The sequence below is a fragment of the Schistocerca americana genome, chromosome 9 (genome assembly GCF_021461395.2).
Source record: "Schistocerca americana isolate TAMUIC-IGC-003095 chromosome 9, iqSchAmer2.1, whole genome shotgun sequence".
NCBI classification, from domain to species: Eukaryota; Metazoa; Arthropoda; class Insecta; order Orthoptera; family Acrididae; genus Schistocerca; species Schistocerca americana.
In genome coordinates, this window is record NC_060127.1 from 122,725,646 (window position 1) to 122,744,699 (window position 19,054).

Consider the following 19,054-nt stretch of genomic DNA (forward strand, 5'->3'; position numbering starts at 1 on the left):
TCAAAGATATTTGATGGTGTGATAGGGAACTTTGTCAAATGTCGTCCTCGCTGTAGATTTGATCAAATAAGTCGCTTGTCTTCTGTTCACTGCAATGTGACATGTTACCACATGGAGCGCTAGCATCGCTGCATTCTGTCATCTGTAGTATTTTTATAAACATTGCAGGTAAATGCAATTGATGTGTGCTGACAACTACAAAATTAATAGAGATGTATGAAGCTGATGAGGCACTTTACAAAGTGAGGCACGCTGAATACAAAAATAGATTACGAAGATTGGAGACCTGATGTAACCTAACCTAACCCTATCCTGTAGCAAGGAATCAGAGTCTTCTGCAGATGTAGCAGTTCTTAAGTGTATATTGTGCTTTGTGATATGAGGATACACTTCATTGAGCACGTACAGAAATGTATGCTCATCCATTCTTGAGTAATTGATGTATGACTTGACGTCCTTCACTATAAGCTCACGTAACAAGTTTTGTTGAATGTTTTTATCACGTCCTCGTAAAACCCACGGCTTCACCCAGGTATGTTTCCTTTTCTTTCCCCTGCTTCTTTTCCGCGTATGCACACAGTGCAATTGCGGTACATGCAACTGCTGCGGTTAATAACAAGTTGTTGTTGTCAGCCATCTTGAACTTCGACGAAAAATATGATGACAGTGTAATACCCCTTCTAGCGCTACGTCAAAGATCTTGGTCAAATATATTTGACGAAATATTTGATCACATCCTTGATCAAATCTTTGACAAAGAAATTTGATAGTGTAATACCGGCCTTACCCGGGTGTACTACGATCTTTGCCGCTGTTGTGATTTGGTGGTGGGTATCTGCGGTCAGAGAGTTGGTCGTCGGACTCGCTATGAGGTGCTAGGACGTGCTTGAGGGGACGAAGGATTAAAACACAGGGGGCCAGCAGCAGTCTACCTTGCAGGACGGTCTGGAATTTGTGGGGCCCTTGCCTGATGTCAACTCCGGGAGTTGCTCGTCGCATTGCATTGGTGCCTGTTTTCTCAGACAGACCCATTCCTCGAGACTATCTCGAACAACGCTTCTCCATTGAAGGTGGAAGTGGTTTTGGTGCCTTTGCATTGTAGCGACTATCACTTGTTGGTTGCTCTAATGTATGTGCTGTTGAAGTAAGAGCAAGGTGTGTGATCGCATGGAGACCAGCTGTCACTACCTCCTTTAAGGAAACCAGCGTCCCCAAAATATGTAGTAACTGTAAGGTATTGAAGATACTAGCTCATAGTCTAGTTCTGATTTTATGCATACGAAGCTTACACAATTGCCAGTTACATTACAGACCTATGCAACCAAATTAAAGTGCACAAACCTAGTTTTGTTGTGCAGTTGTGCATTTGAATAATGTAATATTATCTTTAAATTATTTCCGTGTCCTATTTGTACACATTGTCGGCCTTAATCATATGTGTAAATATTGTTGGGTAAACTATGAGTGTAAAGGTCTCATATTATTTTACAGCATTGCATTTGTGTACAAGTCTTAGTTTAAATGTTTTACAGCATTGATATTGCTGCAAAATTTAAGTAGTTTCTATTGAAAGCACTTACCGGTTTTTTAACTTATATTTTTAGGTTCGCCGATGACATTGTGATTCTGTCAGACAGAGCAAAGGATTTGGAAGAGCAGTTGAACGGAATGGACAGTGTCTTGAAAGGAGAGTATAAGATGAACATCAACAAAAGCAAAACGAGGATCATGAAATGCAGTCGAAATAAGTTAGGTGATACTGAGGGAATTAGAATAGGAAATGAGACACTTAAAGTAATAAAGGAGTTTTGCTATTTGGGGAGAAAAATAACTGATGATGGTCGAAGTAGAGAGGATATAAAATGTAGACTGGCAATGGCAAGGAAAACGTTTCTGAAGAAGAGAAATTTGTGAACATCGAGTATAGATTTAAGTGTCAGGAAGTCGTTTCTGAAAATATTTGTATGGAGTGTAGCCACGTATGGAAGTGAAACATGGACGATAAATAGTTTAGACAAGAAGAGAATATAAGCTTTCGAAATGTGGTGCTACAGAAGAATGCTGAAGATTAGATGGGTAGATCACATAACTAATGAGGAGGTATTGAATAGAATTGGGGAGAAGAGGAGTTTGTGGCACAACTTGACTAGAAGAAGGGGTCGGTTGGTAGGACATGTTCTGAGGCGTGAAGGGATCACCAATTTAGTATTGGAGGGAAGTGTGGAGGGTAAAAATCGTAGACGGAGACCAAGAGATGAATACACTAAGCAGATTCAGAAGGATGTAGGCTGCAGTAGGTACTGGGAGATGAAGAAGCTTGCACAGGATAGAGTAGCATGGAGAGCTGCATCAAACCAGTCTCAGGACTGAAGACCACAACAACAACAACAACATTGTTTATTGATCTCTTAACTTATATTAATTGATGTTTGCTTGGTGTTTGCCGTGTTTTCTGCGAGTTGGGGTGCGTGGGAGCGGCGCCACATTCCGCTTCGGTGCACAGAAGTTGTGACGTGCCGTCTAATGGGCCCCGGCGTTTAGGTGTTGTTTTGGACGGCTGGTATTTTAAGTTAAGTCACCTTTTGCCCAGGGCACCCTCGCGTCACTGCCCATTTGACAAACATTTAACATCTCTCATGTACTTAACAAAATAATTTTAATTTTGTTTACCAATGAATTATATTACGTGTAACTTATTGTGCTGGTTGCGTTATTGCTCAGAGAAAATTTTTGTCTGATCCACCTTTTTAAATTACTTCAGATTTATTGTTCATTAAGTAATTCTAATTTTCTGCTTTCTTGAGAAGGAAACTATTGGTCATTTTGGATATAGTTTTTAAGACAGCCACGTGTTGATTGTATGTTAGCTGTTTTATAAATGTGGTCTTGAATAAATTGTTAATTTATTTATTTATTAGTTGTGTTTAAGGATGAAATTATTGGGGCTTGACATTTCAAAGTCAGAGTGGCGCAGTGGGAGCGTGCTGGGCCCATAACCCAGAGGTGGCTGAGCACCTGAAGGATAATTTGGAAAATATTTCGAGTAGACTTCCCCACCATGTTATAGTTCTGGGTGGACATCTTAATTTGGCAGATATAGACTGGGAGACTCAAACGTTTATAACGGGTGGCAGGGACAAAGAATCCAGTGAATTTTTTTTAAGTGCTTCATCTGAAAACTACCTTGAGCAGTTAAACAGAGAACCGACTCGTGGCGATAACATATTAGACCTTCTGGTGACAAGCAACCCCGACCTATTTGAAACAGTTAACACAGAACAGGGAATCAGCCATTATAAAGCGGTTAATGCATCGATGATTTCAGCCGTAAATAGAAATATTAAAAAAGGTAGGAAGATTCTTCTGTTTAGCAAAAGTGACAAAGAGCAGATTTCAGAGTACCTGACGGCTGAACACAAAAGTTTTATCTCAAGTACAGATAGTGTTGAGGATCAGTGGACAAAGTTCAAAACCATTGTACAATATGCGTTAGATGAGTACGTACCAAGCAAGATCGTAAGAGATGGAAAAGAGCCACTGTGGCACAACAACCGAGTTAGAAAACTGCTGCGGAAGCAAAGGGAACTTCACAGCAAACATAAACATAGCCAAAGCCTTGCAGGCAAACAAAAATTACGCGATGCGAAATGTAGTGTGAGGAGGGCTATGCTAGAGGTGTTCAATGAATTCGAAAGTAAAGTTCTATGTACTGACTTGGCAGAAAATCCTAAGAAATTTTGGTCTTATGTCAAAGCGGTAGGTGGATCGAAAGAAAATGTCCAGACACTCTGTGACCAAAATGGTACTGAGAGAGAGGATGATAGACTAAAGGACGAAATACTAAATGTCTTTTTCCAAAGCTGTTTCACAGAGGAAGACTGCACTGTAGTTCCTTCTTTGGATTGTCACACTGATGATAAAATGGTAGATATCGAAATAGATGACAGAGGAATAGAGAAACAATTAAAATCGCTCCAAAGAGGAAAGGCTGCTGGACCTGATGGGATACCAGTTCGATTTTACACAGAGTACGCGAAGGAACTTGCCCCCCTTCTTGCAGCGGTTTACCGTAGGTCTCTAGAAGAGCGTAGCGTTCCAAAGGATTGGAAAAGAACACAGGTCATAGGTCATCCCCGTTTTCAAGAAGGGACGTCGAACAGATGTGCAGAACTATAGACCTATATCTCTAACGTCGATCAGTTGTAGAATTTTGGAACACGTATTATGTTGGAGTATAATGACTTTGATGGAGACTAGAAATCTACTCTGTAGGAATCAGCATGGGTTTCGAAAAAGACGATCGTGTGAAACCCAGCTCGCGCTATTCGTCCACGAGACTCAGAGGGCCGTAGACGCGGGTTCCCAGGTAGATGCCGTGTTTCTTGACTTCCGCAAGCCGTTCGATACAGTTCCCCACAGTCGTTTAATGAACAAAGTAAGAGCATATGGACTATCAGACCAATTGTGTGATTAGATTGAAGAGTTCCTAGATAACAGAACGCAGAATGTCATTCTCAATGGAGAGAAGTCTTCGAAAGTAAGAGTGATTTCAGGTGTGCTGCAGGGGAGTGTTGTAGGACCGTTGCTGTTCACAATATACATAAATGACCTTGTGGATGACATCGGAAGTTCACTGAGGCTTTTTTCGGATGATGCTGTGGTGTATCGAGAGGTTGTAACAATCTGCAGCGAATTGACGCATAGTGCAGGGAATGGCAATTGAATCTCAATGTAGACAAGTGCAATGTGCTGCGAATACATAGAAAGAAAGATCGCTTATCATTCAGCTACAATATAGCAGGTCAGCAACTAGAAGCAGTTAATTCCATAAATTATCTGGGAGTACGCATTAGGAGGGATTTAAAATGGAATGATCATATAAAGTTGATCGTCGGTAAAGCAGATGCCAGACTGAGATTCATTGGAAGAATCCTAAGGAAATGCAATCCGAAAACCAAGGAAGTAGGTTACAGGACGCTTGTTCGCCCACTGCTTGAATACTGCTCAGCATTGTGGGATCCGTACCAGATAGGGTTGATAGAAGAGATAGAGAAGATCCAACGGCGAGCAGTGCGCTTCGTTACAGGATCATTTGGTAATCGCAAAAGCGTTACGGAGATGATAGTGGAAGACTCTGCAGGAGAGACGCTCAGTAGCTCGGTATGGGCTTTTGTTGAAGTTTTGAGAACATACGTTCACCGAGGAGTCAAGCAGTATATTGCTCCCTCCTACGTATATCTCGCGAAGAGACCATGAGGATAAGATCAGAGAGATTAGAGCCCACACAGAGGCATACCGACAATCCTTCTTTCCACGAACAATACGAGACTGGAATAGAAGTGAGAACCGATAGAGGTACTCAAGGTACCCTCCGCCACACACCGTCAGGTGGCTTGCGGAGTATGGATGTAGATGTCCGTGGATCGATACCATGCTCTGCTACTAATTGTGACTTAGAAAGTCGTAACGAGTCCGACTACCAACTCCCCAACCGCAAATACCCGCCACCAGATCACAAAACAGAGGCAAAGGTCGTAGTACACCCGGGTACTCGATAGTCGTGCCAAAGATCTGGTGTACCAGAAAAGGCGCACCATGGCTGAGGAGGGGGCAGAGGTTGTGGTCTCCCACTGATATGGACGATAATAGATCTTATAACGCCATCCATCTGAGGTCATTAGTAGTAACATGTATGAACTTGAAAAAAGCTCCATGACTGAGTTCAAGATTGTGTCTGTACGGATTCTAGCTGTGCTAGAATGCCCACACCTATACTTCTACAGTAGTCTGACATGGCACCAAACAAGCTATTGGCAACTAGTTTTCAGTAATCAAGTTTTGTACGTAGAAAACCAGTGTTTGTTAGTAATTGAGTACTCACACATTTTTGATGTTTTCAAAACATGAAGCCTGGCTGTTTTTACATTAATTCTTATAAATCCGTGCTTGGTTCTGAAAGGGCCAATGTCAATATTCGTCAAAACTGGTTTTATTGGTGTACGCTATATAGTTTCACATGCCCTTCATATTGTTAAAACGGCCAATGTCTAAACCCCATAGGATGAGAGATACTAGGGGTTTTAAGTTGTAATCCCCAAAGTGTTTTATTAAGTTTCCAATCGGCATAAAAGGGCCAATCTTGCCCTTGGCCTTTTTTGCTGACGGATGGTTTCAACAACTGAAACAGTGCTGTGGCATTGGACTTAAATCTGGCGGGAATACACAATAATAAGAGTTGTTCCTTCAGCAATTCCCCTTACCATTCGGCACATTGTTAGTGAGGAGTCTAGACAGTCATGGTGGACACAGACATGTTTCACAGAGGCGATAAGGAAGAACTTGAGGAACAAACTACATCTGAAACATCACCGCTGATGTCATCACTTTGCCTTGAAGGTAAGTTTACTAAAATAAACTAGTATCAGGAGCATTTATCCCTAATTTTTCCAAAACAAGACCATGAATTGACTGGTATCTCTATTTAATGCCAATCTAAAATATTATCAACCGCCTTTTAAATTTATTTCATTTTTATTTTCTTTAAGGTCATCCCAGTACCAGTACAGAAGGAAATTCATGGTCATCATTATTGGCAGACGTGATTTCAAGTTCTGATGAAGATGTTTTTGAAGATTCTGATGAATATGATCCAAGTGGTGGCGAAAGTAGTGATGAAAGTAATGATTGAGGGAATATAGCCGTACAAAAGACAGTTAAAAAATCTTATCTAATTCAACCGCAGCCTGGCAATGAAATAACAAAATTCAGTGGAAGGGGGAGGAAGAAATGTGATCCAGAGGATCAGGCAGAAAAAGAAAGCGAAACGAAAAATTATGGGAGAAAAATTGGAGTAAAGAATTTTAAACAGCAGGAAATGAATATGTGACGTCGAAATGAAAAGTTATACCTGCTAAAGTTCTGAAACCATCGTGCAAGTACAGGAAAAATTGTGGAGGAAAAGTAAATGACGATGAGAGAGAGAAAATGTTCATAGAATATTACGAATTGTCCTCAGAAGCTCAAAATCATTTCATAGCTAATATGTGTCTGAGGAAAAGAAACATGTGGAGCGTTTAAGGAACAAACCTGAAGGAACTGCAAGCAGGCGAAAATATTCCAGGAAGTACTTTCTTTACAGTCCTTCTTTGCAGACTAAGATAGAAGTATGTCAGGATATGTTCCTTAGTACATTTTCTTTAACACAACAGAAGGTAAGAATAATCGAGGAGAAAAGACGCGGCTCTGGAGGAGGAGTGTGTTCTGAAGATGGACGTGGTAAACATTCTAATCATCCGGAAGTTCCATCTGACGACATTGATTTCATAAAGGAACACATTAACATGTTTCCTTCCTACGAAAGCCATTATTCTCGATCTCATTCTTCTAAAAAGTATTTATCTCCAGACTTGAATATTTCAGCAATGTACCGGCTCTGTCAAGAATTTTTCAAAACAAAAGGTATGAAGCCAAGAAGTGAAGCGTGTTACCGAAGAGTTTTATTGACCTGGTTCAATCTTAGCTTCCACAAACCGAAGACTGACACTTGTGCAAAATGTGACAAACACGTTATGATGCTCAAGAATTGTACTGATGATGCTGAAAGTTGTAAGGTTGAAATGGAACAGCAACGTTTGGATTTATCCTAGGCTGCTTACTATCAGAAAGACAGTAATAAAGAGAAAGCTGAGCAGAATTCTAATATAGTAACCCTGGCCTTTGATTTGCAGAAATGTCTACCCACTCCTATTCTACGTTGTGGAGTGGCATTTTACAAAAGACAACTTTGGACCTTCAGCTTGACCATCTAAGTAAAGAGACATAAAGAATGTTCTCCAGTATGTTACATTTGGAATGAAACAGTGGCAGGAAGAAGTTACCAAGAAATAGCTTCTTGTCTATATGATTATTTGATGAAACTGGCCAACGAAAGGTACACCTGTACAGCGATTCGTGGACCACACAAAACAGTAATATTTTTATTGCCATCATGTTTCTGAGAGTAGTGGAAGAGTTAATGATTCAGGGAAGACGTTTGGAAATCAACCACAAGTTTCTTGAATTTGGACATACTGACTTGGAAGTCGACTCAGTTCAAGCAGCCATTGAGAAGATAAAGAAAACAACAACTGTTGAAGTAGAACTGCCAAGAGACTGGGCCAAATTAATATGCATGGTTCCCCGAAAGCCACCCATAACTGCAATAGACCTGGAACAAAAGGATCTCTACAAATTTAAAGACCTGATGAGAAGTCATTATCTGCAAAAAAATTAACACAGAAGGAATCCTATTGTTTGAAACAAGATAAAATAGATGAACTATCACTCAGGTATGCCAGGAATTGTCTCCTACAAACACAGTTACTCCTCAGAAGAACCATTCAGGATTATAAATCTGAACAGAAAGAAAACTCGATGCTTGTTTATGCCAAAACTTGCACCTATTTCTGAAGACATCATACCCATTTCAAAAAAGAAATTATAGGACTTAAGGAATCTCATTCCGTACATCAATGTAAGCAGTCGTCCATTCTACATGCAGTTCATCAATCAAATGAGAGCCAATACACAGTCAGATGAAAGAGATAAACAGATATCTTACGAGTGATATGATTTTTCTGTCTCCCCTTCTATAGTGTCAACCATAGTGTATCCAAATTATTTGAATGATATTAAGAATTTTGAATAAAGTTTCCCCGCTGCTTACGAGACCGAACAGTGTTTTCATGATGTACGGAGATAAAATGTGACTTTTGGAACATGTAACAGTTGCTATCAGTTATTAAATTGCAGAGGAATGAATAAAATGATTTAATTAATCTTAAAATTACCTGTTTCTGGTTATTCAGTGTACCTGACCCTGATGTCCAAATGGGCAATGTCAAATGATTTAAGAGAGTTCATGATTTTAAAGCAGGCCAATATCCTCGTAAGTCCTTTAATTCTGAAGTTGAATATTCTAGAAATTTATTATTTAAAAATAAGCTTTACTTAAGATGATTTACTATAATGATGGTAAGAAATAGATGGCCGTAGTGGCCGTGCGGTTCTAGGCGCTGCAGTCTGGAGCCGAGCGACCGCTACGGTCGCAGGTTCGAATCCTGCCTCGGGCATGGATGTGTGTGATGTCCTTACGTTAGTTAGGTTTAATTAGTTCTAAGTTCTAGCCGACTGATGACCTCAGAAGTTAAGTCGCAGAGTGCTCAGAGCCATTTGAACCATTTTTGAACCAGCCCCAAATATACTGTTAATAGAATCAGATTTTCACTCTGCAGCGGAGTGTGCGCTGATATGAAACTTCCTGGCAGATTAAACTGTGTGCCCGACCGAGACTCGAACTCGGGACCTTTGCCTTTCGCGGGCAACTGCTCTACCATCTGAGCTACCGAAGCAAGACTCACGCCCGGTCGGTAGCTCAGATGGTGGAGCACTTGCCCGCGAAAGGCAAAGGTACCGAGTTCGAGTCTCGGTTGGGCACACAGTTTTAATCTGCCAGGAAGTTTCATACTGTTAATAGTTGTCTAAAATTGACAGAAAATATTCAGAAACAAACTAAGATTCTTCACATTGGCCCTTTTAGAACCAAGAAATAGAAATCTCCTACGTCCCTTTTGTTGCCATCTTGTTACACACATGTACTATGTAAATGTGGGTGCAAATATTGAGAACAGGTTAATATTTTTGTATAATTTATTTTAAAAAAACGCAGCTGTTTATACACAACAGACATTTTTCTGGAGTGCTGGATTCAGCTAAGCATGTTTATCAGCTGCCGGTCGTTCCATTTCCTGGCCTCATCCTGAGGGGTGCGTCCAAATCTATTCCTGGCCCCCTTGTCGGCGCCTGCCTCCAACAGTGCAGCTGCTGCATCTGCGTGCCCATTGTACGCTGCCCAGTGCAGCGGAGTCGTCGCATTCTCCTCCGTGGCGTTGGGGTCGGCACAGGACGCCACCAGAAAGCGCACGGCAGCCGTGTGTCCAGTCATTGCAGCCAGGAACAGGGGCGTGTTCTGCCAGATGTCCCTCGCCTCCAGGTCAGCCCCTGCGGAAAGCAAAGCCTTCGCCACCTCCACCTGCCCCTGTCGTGCTGCCCAGAACAGGGCGGTCCATTTCCACTGCCCCCTGGCCTCGACGTCTGCCCCTGCAGCCAGTAGACACTTGGCCATCTCCACCTGTCCGTTTCTTGCCACCCAGTGCAGGGCGGTCCAACCGTCGCTGTCCGTCGCCCCCACGTCCGCACCTGCAGCCAGCACGGCTCGCATTTCTGACATTCGTGACTGCTGAGCTGCTTCCAGCAGCCTCCTGCCCTTCTCTCTTCCCGAAAGTCTCCTGCACCAAACAAAGACATTCTCACACGTTGCCATACACACATCTGATCACGGAATCACATCTACACTATTGGCCATTAAAAGTGCTACACCACGAAGATGACGTGCTACAGACGCGAAATTTAACCGACAGGAAGAAGCAGCTGTGATATACAAATGATTAGCTTTTCAGAGCATTTACACAAGGTTGGCACCGGTGGCGACACCTACAACGTGAAGGAAGTTTCCAACCGATTTCTCATACACAAACAACAGTTGACCGCCATTTCCTGGTGACACGTTGTTGTGATGCCTCGTGTAAGGAGGAGAAATGCGTACCATCACGTTTCCGACTTTGATAAAGGTCGGATTGTAGCATATCGCGATTGCGGTTTATCGTATCGCGACATTGCTGCTCGCGTTGGTCCAGATCCAATGTCTGTTAGCAGAATATGGAATCGGTGGGTTCAAGAGGGTAATACGGAATGCCGTGCTGGATCCCAACGGCCTCGTATCACTAGCACTCGAGATGACAGCCATCTTATCCGCATGGCGGTAAAGGATCGTGCAGCCACATCTCGATCCCTGAGTCAACAGATAGGGACGTTTGCAAGACAATAACCATCTGCACGAACAGTTCGACGACGTTTGCAGCAGCACGGACTATCAGCTCGGAGACCGTGGCTGCGGTTACCCTTGACGTTGCATCACAGACAGGAGCGCCTGCGATGGTGTACTCGACGACGAACCTGGATGCGCGAATGGCAAAACGTAATTTTTTCGGATGAATCCAAATTTTGTTTACAGCATCACGATGGTCGCATCCGTGTTTGGCGACATCGCGTTGAACGCTCATTGGAAGCGTGTATTCGTCATAGCTATACTGGCTTATCACCCGGCGTGATGATATGGGGTGCCATTGTTTACACGTCTCGGTCACGTCTTGTTCGCATTAACGGCATTTTGAACAGTGGACGTTACATTTCAGATGTGTTACGACCCGTGGGTCTACCCTTAATTCGATCCCTGCGAAACCCTACATTTCAGCAGGATAATGCACGACCGCATGTTGCAGGTCCTGTACGGGCCTTTCTGGATACAGAAAATGTTCGACTGCTGCCCTGGCCAGCACATTCTCCACATCTCTCACCATCTGAAAACGTCTGGTCAATGTTCGCTTGTCACAATACACCAGTCACTACTCTTGATGAACTGTGGTATCGTGTTGAAGCTGCATGGGCAGCTGTACCTGTACACACCATCCAAGCTCTGTTTGACTCAATGCCCAGGCATATCAAGGCCGTTATTACGGCCAGAGGTGGTTGTTCTGGGTACTGATTTCTCAGGGTCTATGAACGCAAATTTCGTGAAAATGTAATCACATGTCAGTTCTAGTATAATATATTTGTCCAATCAATACCCGTTTATCATCTGCATTTCTTCTTGGTGTAGCAATTATAATGGCCAGTAGTGCAAAAGCTAGGTGTCGCAGAGGTTAGCACGCTTCACTCGCATTTGGGAGGACGGCGGTTCAAACACTGACCCGGCCATTCTGATTTAGGTCTTCCGTGATTTCCCTAAGTAGCTTAAGGAAAATGCACGGACAGTGCCTTCGAAAGGGCATGGCCGACTTCCTACCCCATCCTTCCCTAATCCGTAGAGATTGATGACCTCGCTGTTTAGTACCCTCCCCCGAATCAACCAATCAACCAACACATCTGCAGTGACAAACGTCGAATCTACAATTCTCTCCCTTCAGTGATGCAGAGCACTGGGACTGCCTCTGTATATTAAGGTACAAATGTATCTCCCTCACAAAATCTTCATCCACTCTACGCTGAAAAGTCCTACATTCCATCTAATTCAGTTGTCCCACTTTTGTCATACTGATTGCTGCCACTATGTTCCTTTGCCCTCTGGATGTCACTGTTAAGCAGTCGTTGGCCCCAGTGAAAGAGCACGCAGTCAATACTGCCTGTAGCAATCCTTTCTGACACTTGGAAATGTGACGAAGCTTATCACATTTCCAGGTTTTTACAAAAACTATTCTGTCGTGGTAGAAAAAAATTCAGCTCCTTTATTCGCAAATATCTTAACACACCATCATCAGGGATACAAGAAACCATTTAGCCAAAAGGATTCACATTTAGCAACAATACTAACTCGTCTCTACTATCCCTCCGCAAACACACATGTTGGCGAATGCACGCATGCACTTTGCACAGATAAAAGCGTCTGCACAATAATAGGACACACACACAGACAGACTTGCAGCCTTAATTCTTGTGATGGAAATGCCTCTCAAGGTAACAGCAAAACATGTAGGTCATAAGAGTAAATGCACATTCCATGCATTTGTCTAATTTACGATATGAAAATTTGCTCGAAGTGAATCTGAGCTTCCTGAACACCTCGGAGATCTCTCACGCCGCTGTAGATACTGAGAAAAGATGGACGTCATGTCATCAGTATGTGAAGCCCCCTGTACAACGACCGTAACAGCTGAGTGTTGCTTTTCCTCAGATGTAAAATGTAACAAATTCTTTATAAGTGAATGAAGTTAACAGCAAATTTATTTTGTTACTCTGCCGAGTGAAGTGTTGCACATGAGAAACCCACGCTCTGTCAACCAATCAAATGGTCACTTTTTACTGGTATAAAATATAATGCCCAAATGTAAGTGCTGATGCCGCTGTTTCAAGTGAAAATAGTACACTGCATATACTTAAAATGGATCTTAGTGTTCTCACAGCTGTTCGTTTCTCGATTCTTCATCTTTCCTATTCACAGACGAAGAAAAAAATGTAAATTCAGGATGCCTCTACAGAGGCCAACGACGAAAGGTTGCACAGTGCTTTAAAAGGTAGAGACCATGCACCTCTGCCTGCCGCTGATGTGAATTGCTGTCAACACTGACCCACAGTCTAACACGGAATACTAGTAATGGTGCCCCATAGCTTTAAAACACACAGAGCACTGACAGAGATCAAAGCCAGAACGCCGACATTCCTCCAGACCTGCAAACATTTCCAAAGGAACTTTGCTCGTAATCAGAGTAACACGCGCACTGCAGTATCATATTTATCCGCCGATACCGGGTTAGCGACTTTATTGTACAGCGTGTGGCCCGTGCGGGAATGTAAATAACGGATGTACGAGTACAGGTCGTAGACGCGAGGTTGACGACATATGTGGGTTTGGGGCTGGCCCTGAGTCGTGCCAAATGGTGCAGCGACCGCTCCCGATACAACGGGAAATCCGGGTTTGAGTTCCTGTCCGATGATTCCATTCAGTAACCAGAACAACCCCCTCTGGCCGTAAAAAAAGCCTTGATACGCCTGGGCATTGAGTCAAACACAGCTTGGATGGTGTGTACAGGTACAGCTGCCCATGCAGCTTCAACACGATACCACAGTTCATCAAGAGTAGTGACTGGCTTATTGTGACGAGCCAGTTGCTCGGCCACCATTGACCAGACATTTTCAATTGGTGAGAGATGTGGAGAATGTGCTGGCCAGGGCACCAGTCGAACATTTTCTGTATCCAGAAAGGCCCGTACAGGATCTGCAACATGCGGTCGTGCATCATCCTGCTGAAATGTACCATTTCGCAGGGTAGAGCCACGGGTCGTAACACATCTGAAATGCAACGTCCACTGTTCAAAGTGCCGTCAACAGGGCAGCAGTCGAACATTTTCTGTATCCAGAAAGGCCCGTACAGGACCTGCAACATGCGGTCGTGCATTATCCTGCTGAAATGTAGCATTTCGCAGGGTAAAGCCACGGGTCGTAACACATCTGAAATGCAACGTCCACTGTTCAAACTGCCGTCAATCCGAAGAAGAGGCGACCGAGACGTGTAACCAATGGCACCCCATACCATGACGCCGGGTGATACGCCAGTATGGCGATGACGAATACACGCTTCCAATGTGCGTTCACGGCTATGTCGCCAAAGACGGATGCGACCATCGTGATGCTGTAAACAGAACTTGGATTCGTCTGAAAAAATTACGTTTTGCCATTCGTGCACCCAGATTCGTCGTTGAGTAGACCATCGCAGGCGCTCCTGTCTGTGATGCAGCGTCAAGGGTAACCGCAGCCATGATCTCCGAGCTGATAGTCCATGCTGCTGCAAACGTCGTCGAACTATTCGTGCAGTTGGTTGTTGTCTTGCAAACGTCCCTATCTGTTGACTCAGGGATCGAGACGTGGCTGCACGATCCGTTATAGCCATGCGGATAAGATGCCTGTCGACTGCTAGTGACACGAGGCCGTTGGGACCCAGTACGGCGTTCCGTATCAGCCTCCTGAACCCACCGATTCCATATTCTACTAACAGTCATTGGATCTCGACCAAAGCGAGCAGCAATGTTGCGATACGATAAACAGCAATGGCGATAGGCTACAATCCGACCTTTATCAAAGTCGGAAACGTGATGGTTCGCATTTCTCCTCCTTACACGAGGCGTCACAACAACGTGTCACCAGGCAATGGCGGCCAACTGCTGTTTGTGTATGAGAAATCGGTTGGAAACTTTCCTCATGTCAGCACGTTGTAGGTGTCGCTACTGGCGCCAGCCTTGTGTGAATGCTCTGAAAAGCTAATCATTTGCATATCACAGCATCTTCTTCCTATCGGTGAAATTTCGCGTCTGTAGCACGTCATCTTCGTGGTGTAGCAATTTTAATGGCCAGTAGTGTATGTATCGTATAAAAATGAAAATTCTTAGATTGTAAGGTTACTTAGCACTTTCTGTAAAAATTTTCGCAGATACCACATGGATATCAACTTCATTAGTAACAATGATTCAATCCAAAATATTACATTGTAATGACCAGTATGCTTGTACCCTCGTGCGCAGAAAAGAGAGCAACGGTGACCCAGCCGTTACCGTGTTCATTCGTATCCTTGTTAGCGAGAGTGAAGTTCAAAACTCCACCGCAAAACAGCGATGGACCATGCAGGATGACTTGGGCGCCTACGAAATCCTTGGTAGTAATAGAAATGTTGTCTATTGCTTTAAAAACTGTAAGACGCGAACGCCTGTCACCTCTGGTAATGTACGATTTGTTACACTTTTCCACTGTCGATGCGGAGCCGAGAAGGATGCAGGTCAGTCCTGCAATGCTACACGAACAGAAATTTCCCGCATTGATTAGAGATGTGATATTCATAGGACATGTACACTAGTATGTACTGCCGAAATGATTAGCATTTCAGTCGCCTCAGTTCAGCACATGTCCTGCTGCCTGGTAGCCACAGGGTCCGCCATGGGCCCTGATAACTTGTCCCATGCGTGATGGCATCGAGGCATATAAGGCGCGAATGGCGTCCTGTGGTATAGCCATCCACGCTTCATTCACCTGGTTCCAAAGTTCATCTATGGTGGTCGACACTGGGTGATGGGGCGGTGCGCCCGTCGCTTCACCACATCCCACACGTTTTCGATAGGCGACAAGACTGCTGATATGGCGGGTCAGAGCAAAAGGCTGACATCCTGCGGCACCAAGAAGGCACACGTTCATGCAGCAAAATGTGGTCGTGCGTTATCTCGACGGAAAATGGTGTCTGGGGCAGTGTGTACAAAGAGTACAGCTACGGGTCGCAGAATGTCATTCACGAAGGTCATATAACGGCTCTTCTTCTTGATGATTTGGTTTGATTTGTACTTGAACTCGGCTAAAACTCGGCTACAGTCGGTACAGTTAGGTTAGGTTAGCGGTGTTTAACGTCCCGTCGACAACGAGGTCATTAGAGACGGAGCGCAAGCTCGGGTTAGGGAAGGATGGGGAAGGAAATCGGCCGTGCCCTTTCAAAGGAACCATCCCGGCATTTGCCTGAAACGATTTAGGGAAATCACGGAAAACCTAAATCAGGATGGCTGGAGACGGGATTGAACCGTCGTCCTCCCGAATGTCGGTACAGTGTTGAGATCGTTATCAAGTTACGATGACGACGGTACACAAACGAAATGTCGACGTGCGTGAGATATTTACTTCACCAATAATAGTAATTAATCGTTCGTAATCGATGTTTAACTGATTAATGACGAAATATTAATGATAAAACCAATGCAGTCACATCCACAACAAATTCCCTACAAGCTGGTCGTAATTTCAAGTATCTAAGAAATCGTAACAGTGGGCTTGTTATTTGAGTCAAAGATTCTACACAAGTGCCGAGTGCTACAGTCAAATATTATCGCCGCGCGTAATTATTACTCGGGAGTTTCTTGTCAAGAATTTGATAGAATTTTAAATCACAAATGCACGACTTGGCACGAGAGGATGTTTTATTGCACAATATCAGTCACTTTCTAACCGAGCCTTGAGAAGAAAACTTTCCCAGGTGTTGGGGGGATTTAAATTGTATGCTTCGGACCTATCATTGAAGTTCCATAAACCACTGGCTATTATGAATGAAAATTGTCTATCAGTGTTCGTTACCTAAATCACTGTCTAAGTAATGTTTAGTTCAATTATCTAGTTAAAAGTTCACTTTATTGTAGTGGATAAAAGTCCTCCGTTCGAATTCTAATGTCGTGATATTTGAAGTCAGAAGATCGTATTACTGCGTCATAATAGATCGCAATTATTCAATTTCAAAAACATTCTAAGCGCGCCTACGTGTACGAGCATTCAGATACATGACCTGCTTCGGCTAACAATCGTAACGTACTGACAATGCATTGAATTATACTTAGTCATTACTCACGATTCCCAAAGAGCACTCACACGGAGCATTCTTTGGGATCGTTGGTTCTACTTTGCGAATGTTAATTTATGCTAATTCTGCGATTTATTATGATTTTGATTTTAATTTTACTGAAATTTAATCTTTCTTTCGTAGATTGCTAAATTGTCAAGTCTTTGATTCCTGATTTAATTACTTGTTATTGTCCTAATCATAGTGATAAATGGAACTTCGTTCGCTTATTCACTTTTCTGGGAATTTGGGACTTGGGGGGAAATCTTTGGGGTATTGGGAGCTAATTTTTGATTTTTTATTTCTCGTCCGAGGAAGTGGCATTACAGTCACAGTGTGCTGGACACACACAAACTGTGATTTATGGCTGTACCCAACAGCACCCCCACACCATAAGGCCTCGAGTCGGCCGTGAAAGTCTCGTGCCAATGCAGTCACTGTGATGCCGCTCCCCCTCTCTGGAGCGAACCGAAATGCGGCCATTACTTTCAGACAAACAGAAACTAGATTCGTCAGAAAACACTATCGGATGCCATTCTTGTCGCCAGCGACGTCGGTCCATGCATCATTCACGTCTAGAACCTTTCTGCACATTCGTCAAAGACAGGCAGAAAAGTGGACGACGCGCACGTAACTCATGCTGTAATAAACGGTGACGGTCACCTCTGGTAGTGTACGATTTGTTACACTTTTCCACTGTTGATGTGGAGCCGAGAAGGGTGCAGGTCTGTCGTGCATTGCCACACGAACAGAAATTTCCCGCATTGATGCATCACATTCTCTCACACCAATAATGCGCCCTCTTTCGAACTCACTGATTTGACGGTACGGATCGCTCATACGTCTGCGAGGCGTCCTCCACGTCTGATCATGTTACACTGATCCCTTACGTTTATTTTACAGCGACAACGAGAGCGGCAGGCATACCTTACCGGTAGGTGGTGTTGCGACGCGATATCGATGTTGGCCTTGAACCTGCTGGCCGACATGGTTCAAATGCTAATCGTGTCTGCAGAACATAGTAACGTACATATCCTGTGAATATGAACGTCCTACTTGTAGTCGCTCAAGATGTTCTGTTTTCTCTGAACATGAGTGTACATATTCCAGGTGGCTCTGCTATTTTTCGTTTAATGTATGTAGGAACACTAACACGAGATGGGTGTATCTTAGGATTTAATCAGAAAAAGTACCAAGAACACGACATAAAAAATTGATGATACTCTGGGAACAATTTTTTTTCATTTATAAAGTATGGCTCACTTTTTCCTCTCTACGTTACTGTAGAATATTATACAGTCGTTGCTGTCATAATTATAGGTATCAACATGTATCTAACACTAAGATATCATTCAGTTGTGGTGGGAAGTGCCGAGAAGCGGTACCTTACACAAGCAGTAATGTTACTGAACTGATTTTAATACGTTGAAAACAGACGAATAAGTCTTTCGCGATGAAACCAGTGAAGGTGCACTCAAATTAAATGACGCCAGTGCAAACCGCTCATAAACGTTGCACCTGCAGCTTAATACGTAGGCTGGAACACACTGCCAACACTGCTGTGGATACACTATGCAATGGAATCTACTATTGTCGCTGATAGCACACGTTGTTGACATACCTACCTTACCTCCGAGTAAATGCACTCGCCCGTCCCACGTCACCGACGTGCGCACTGAGTTGGATCAAGATTGAAAGTGCCAGAGTTCGTACAGCACGACAGTGTCATCGAGGTCTTCAAGAGGCGTGCGGGGAATCGGCATTGCGGTACAGAACAGTGGCACGTTGGGTAAAAGCCTTCAACGAAGGCAGACATGCATCTCCCTCCTTTGGTTCCCCCCCTTTCGTTTTTCCGCTCCTCCCTCCTTCCCCCCCTATCTGTCCAGGTAGCCTCCCCCCCCCCCCAATCTGCCCTTGGCTACAGTGTGTCATCTTTGTGTCGACATTTTAGTGCAGTGTTTACAGTGAGTGTTCAGTGTTGTGTGTCTTGTCCGAAGTGTTGCGAACGGACATCATACTGTCGCTGGGTGTGATTTTTATATC

The 19,054-nt window shown here is 43.6% G+C and overlaps 1 protein-coding gene across 1 annotated transcript in view; it reads right to left on the bottom strand.

Annotated features, from left to right (window-relative positions):
- Positions 1-9,673: 9,673 nt before the first annotated feature.
- Positions 9,674-19,054, bottom strand: part of LOC124551224 (CARD- and ANK-domain containing inflammasome adapter protein-like) — a 66,527-nt gene continuing 57,146 nt past the window's right edge. The window contains exon 5 of the mRNA XM_047126216.1: positions 9,674-10,325. Within this exon, the coding sequence (XP_046982172.1) occupies positions 9,746-10,325 (580 nt within the window). The 3' untranslated portion in view covers positions 9,674-9,745. The remainder of the gene's footprint in view (positions 10,326-19,054) is intronic.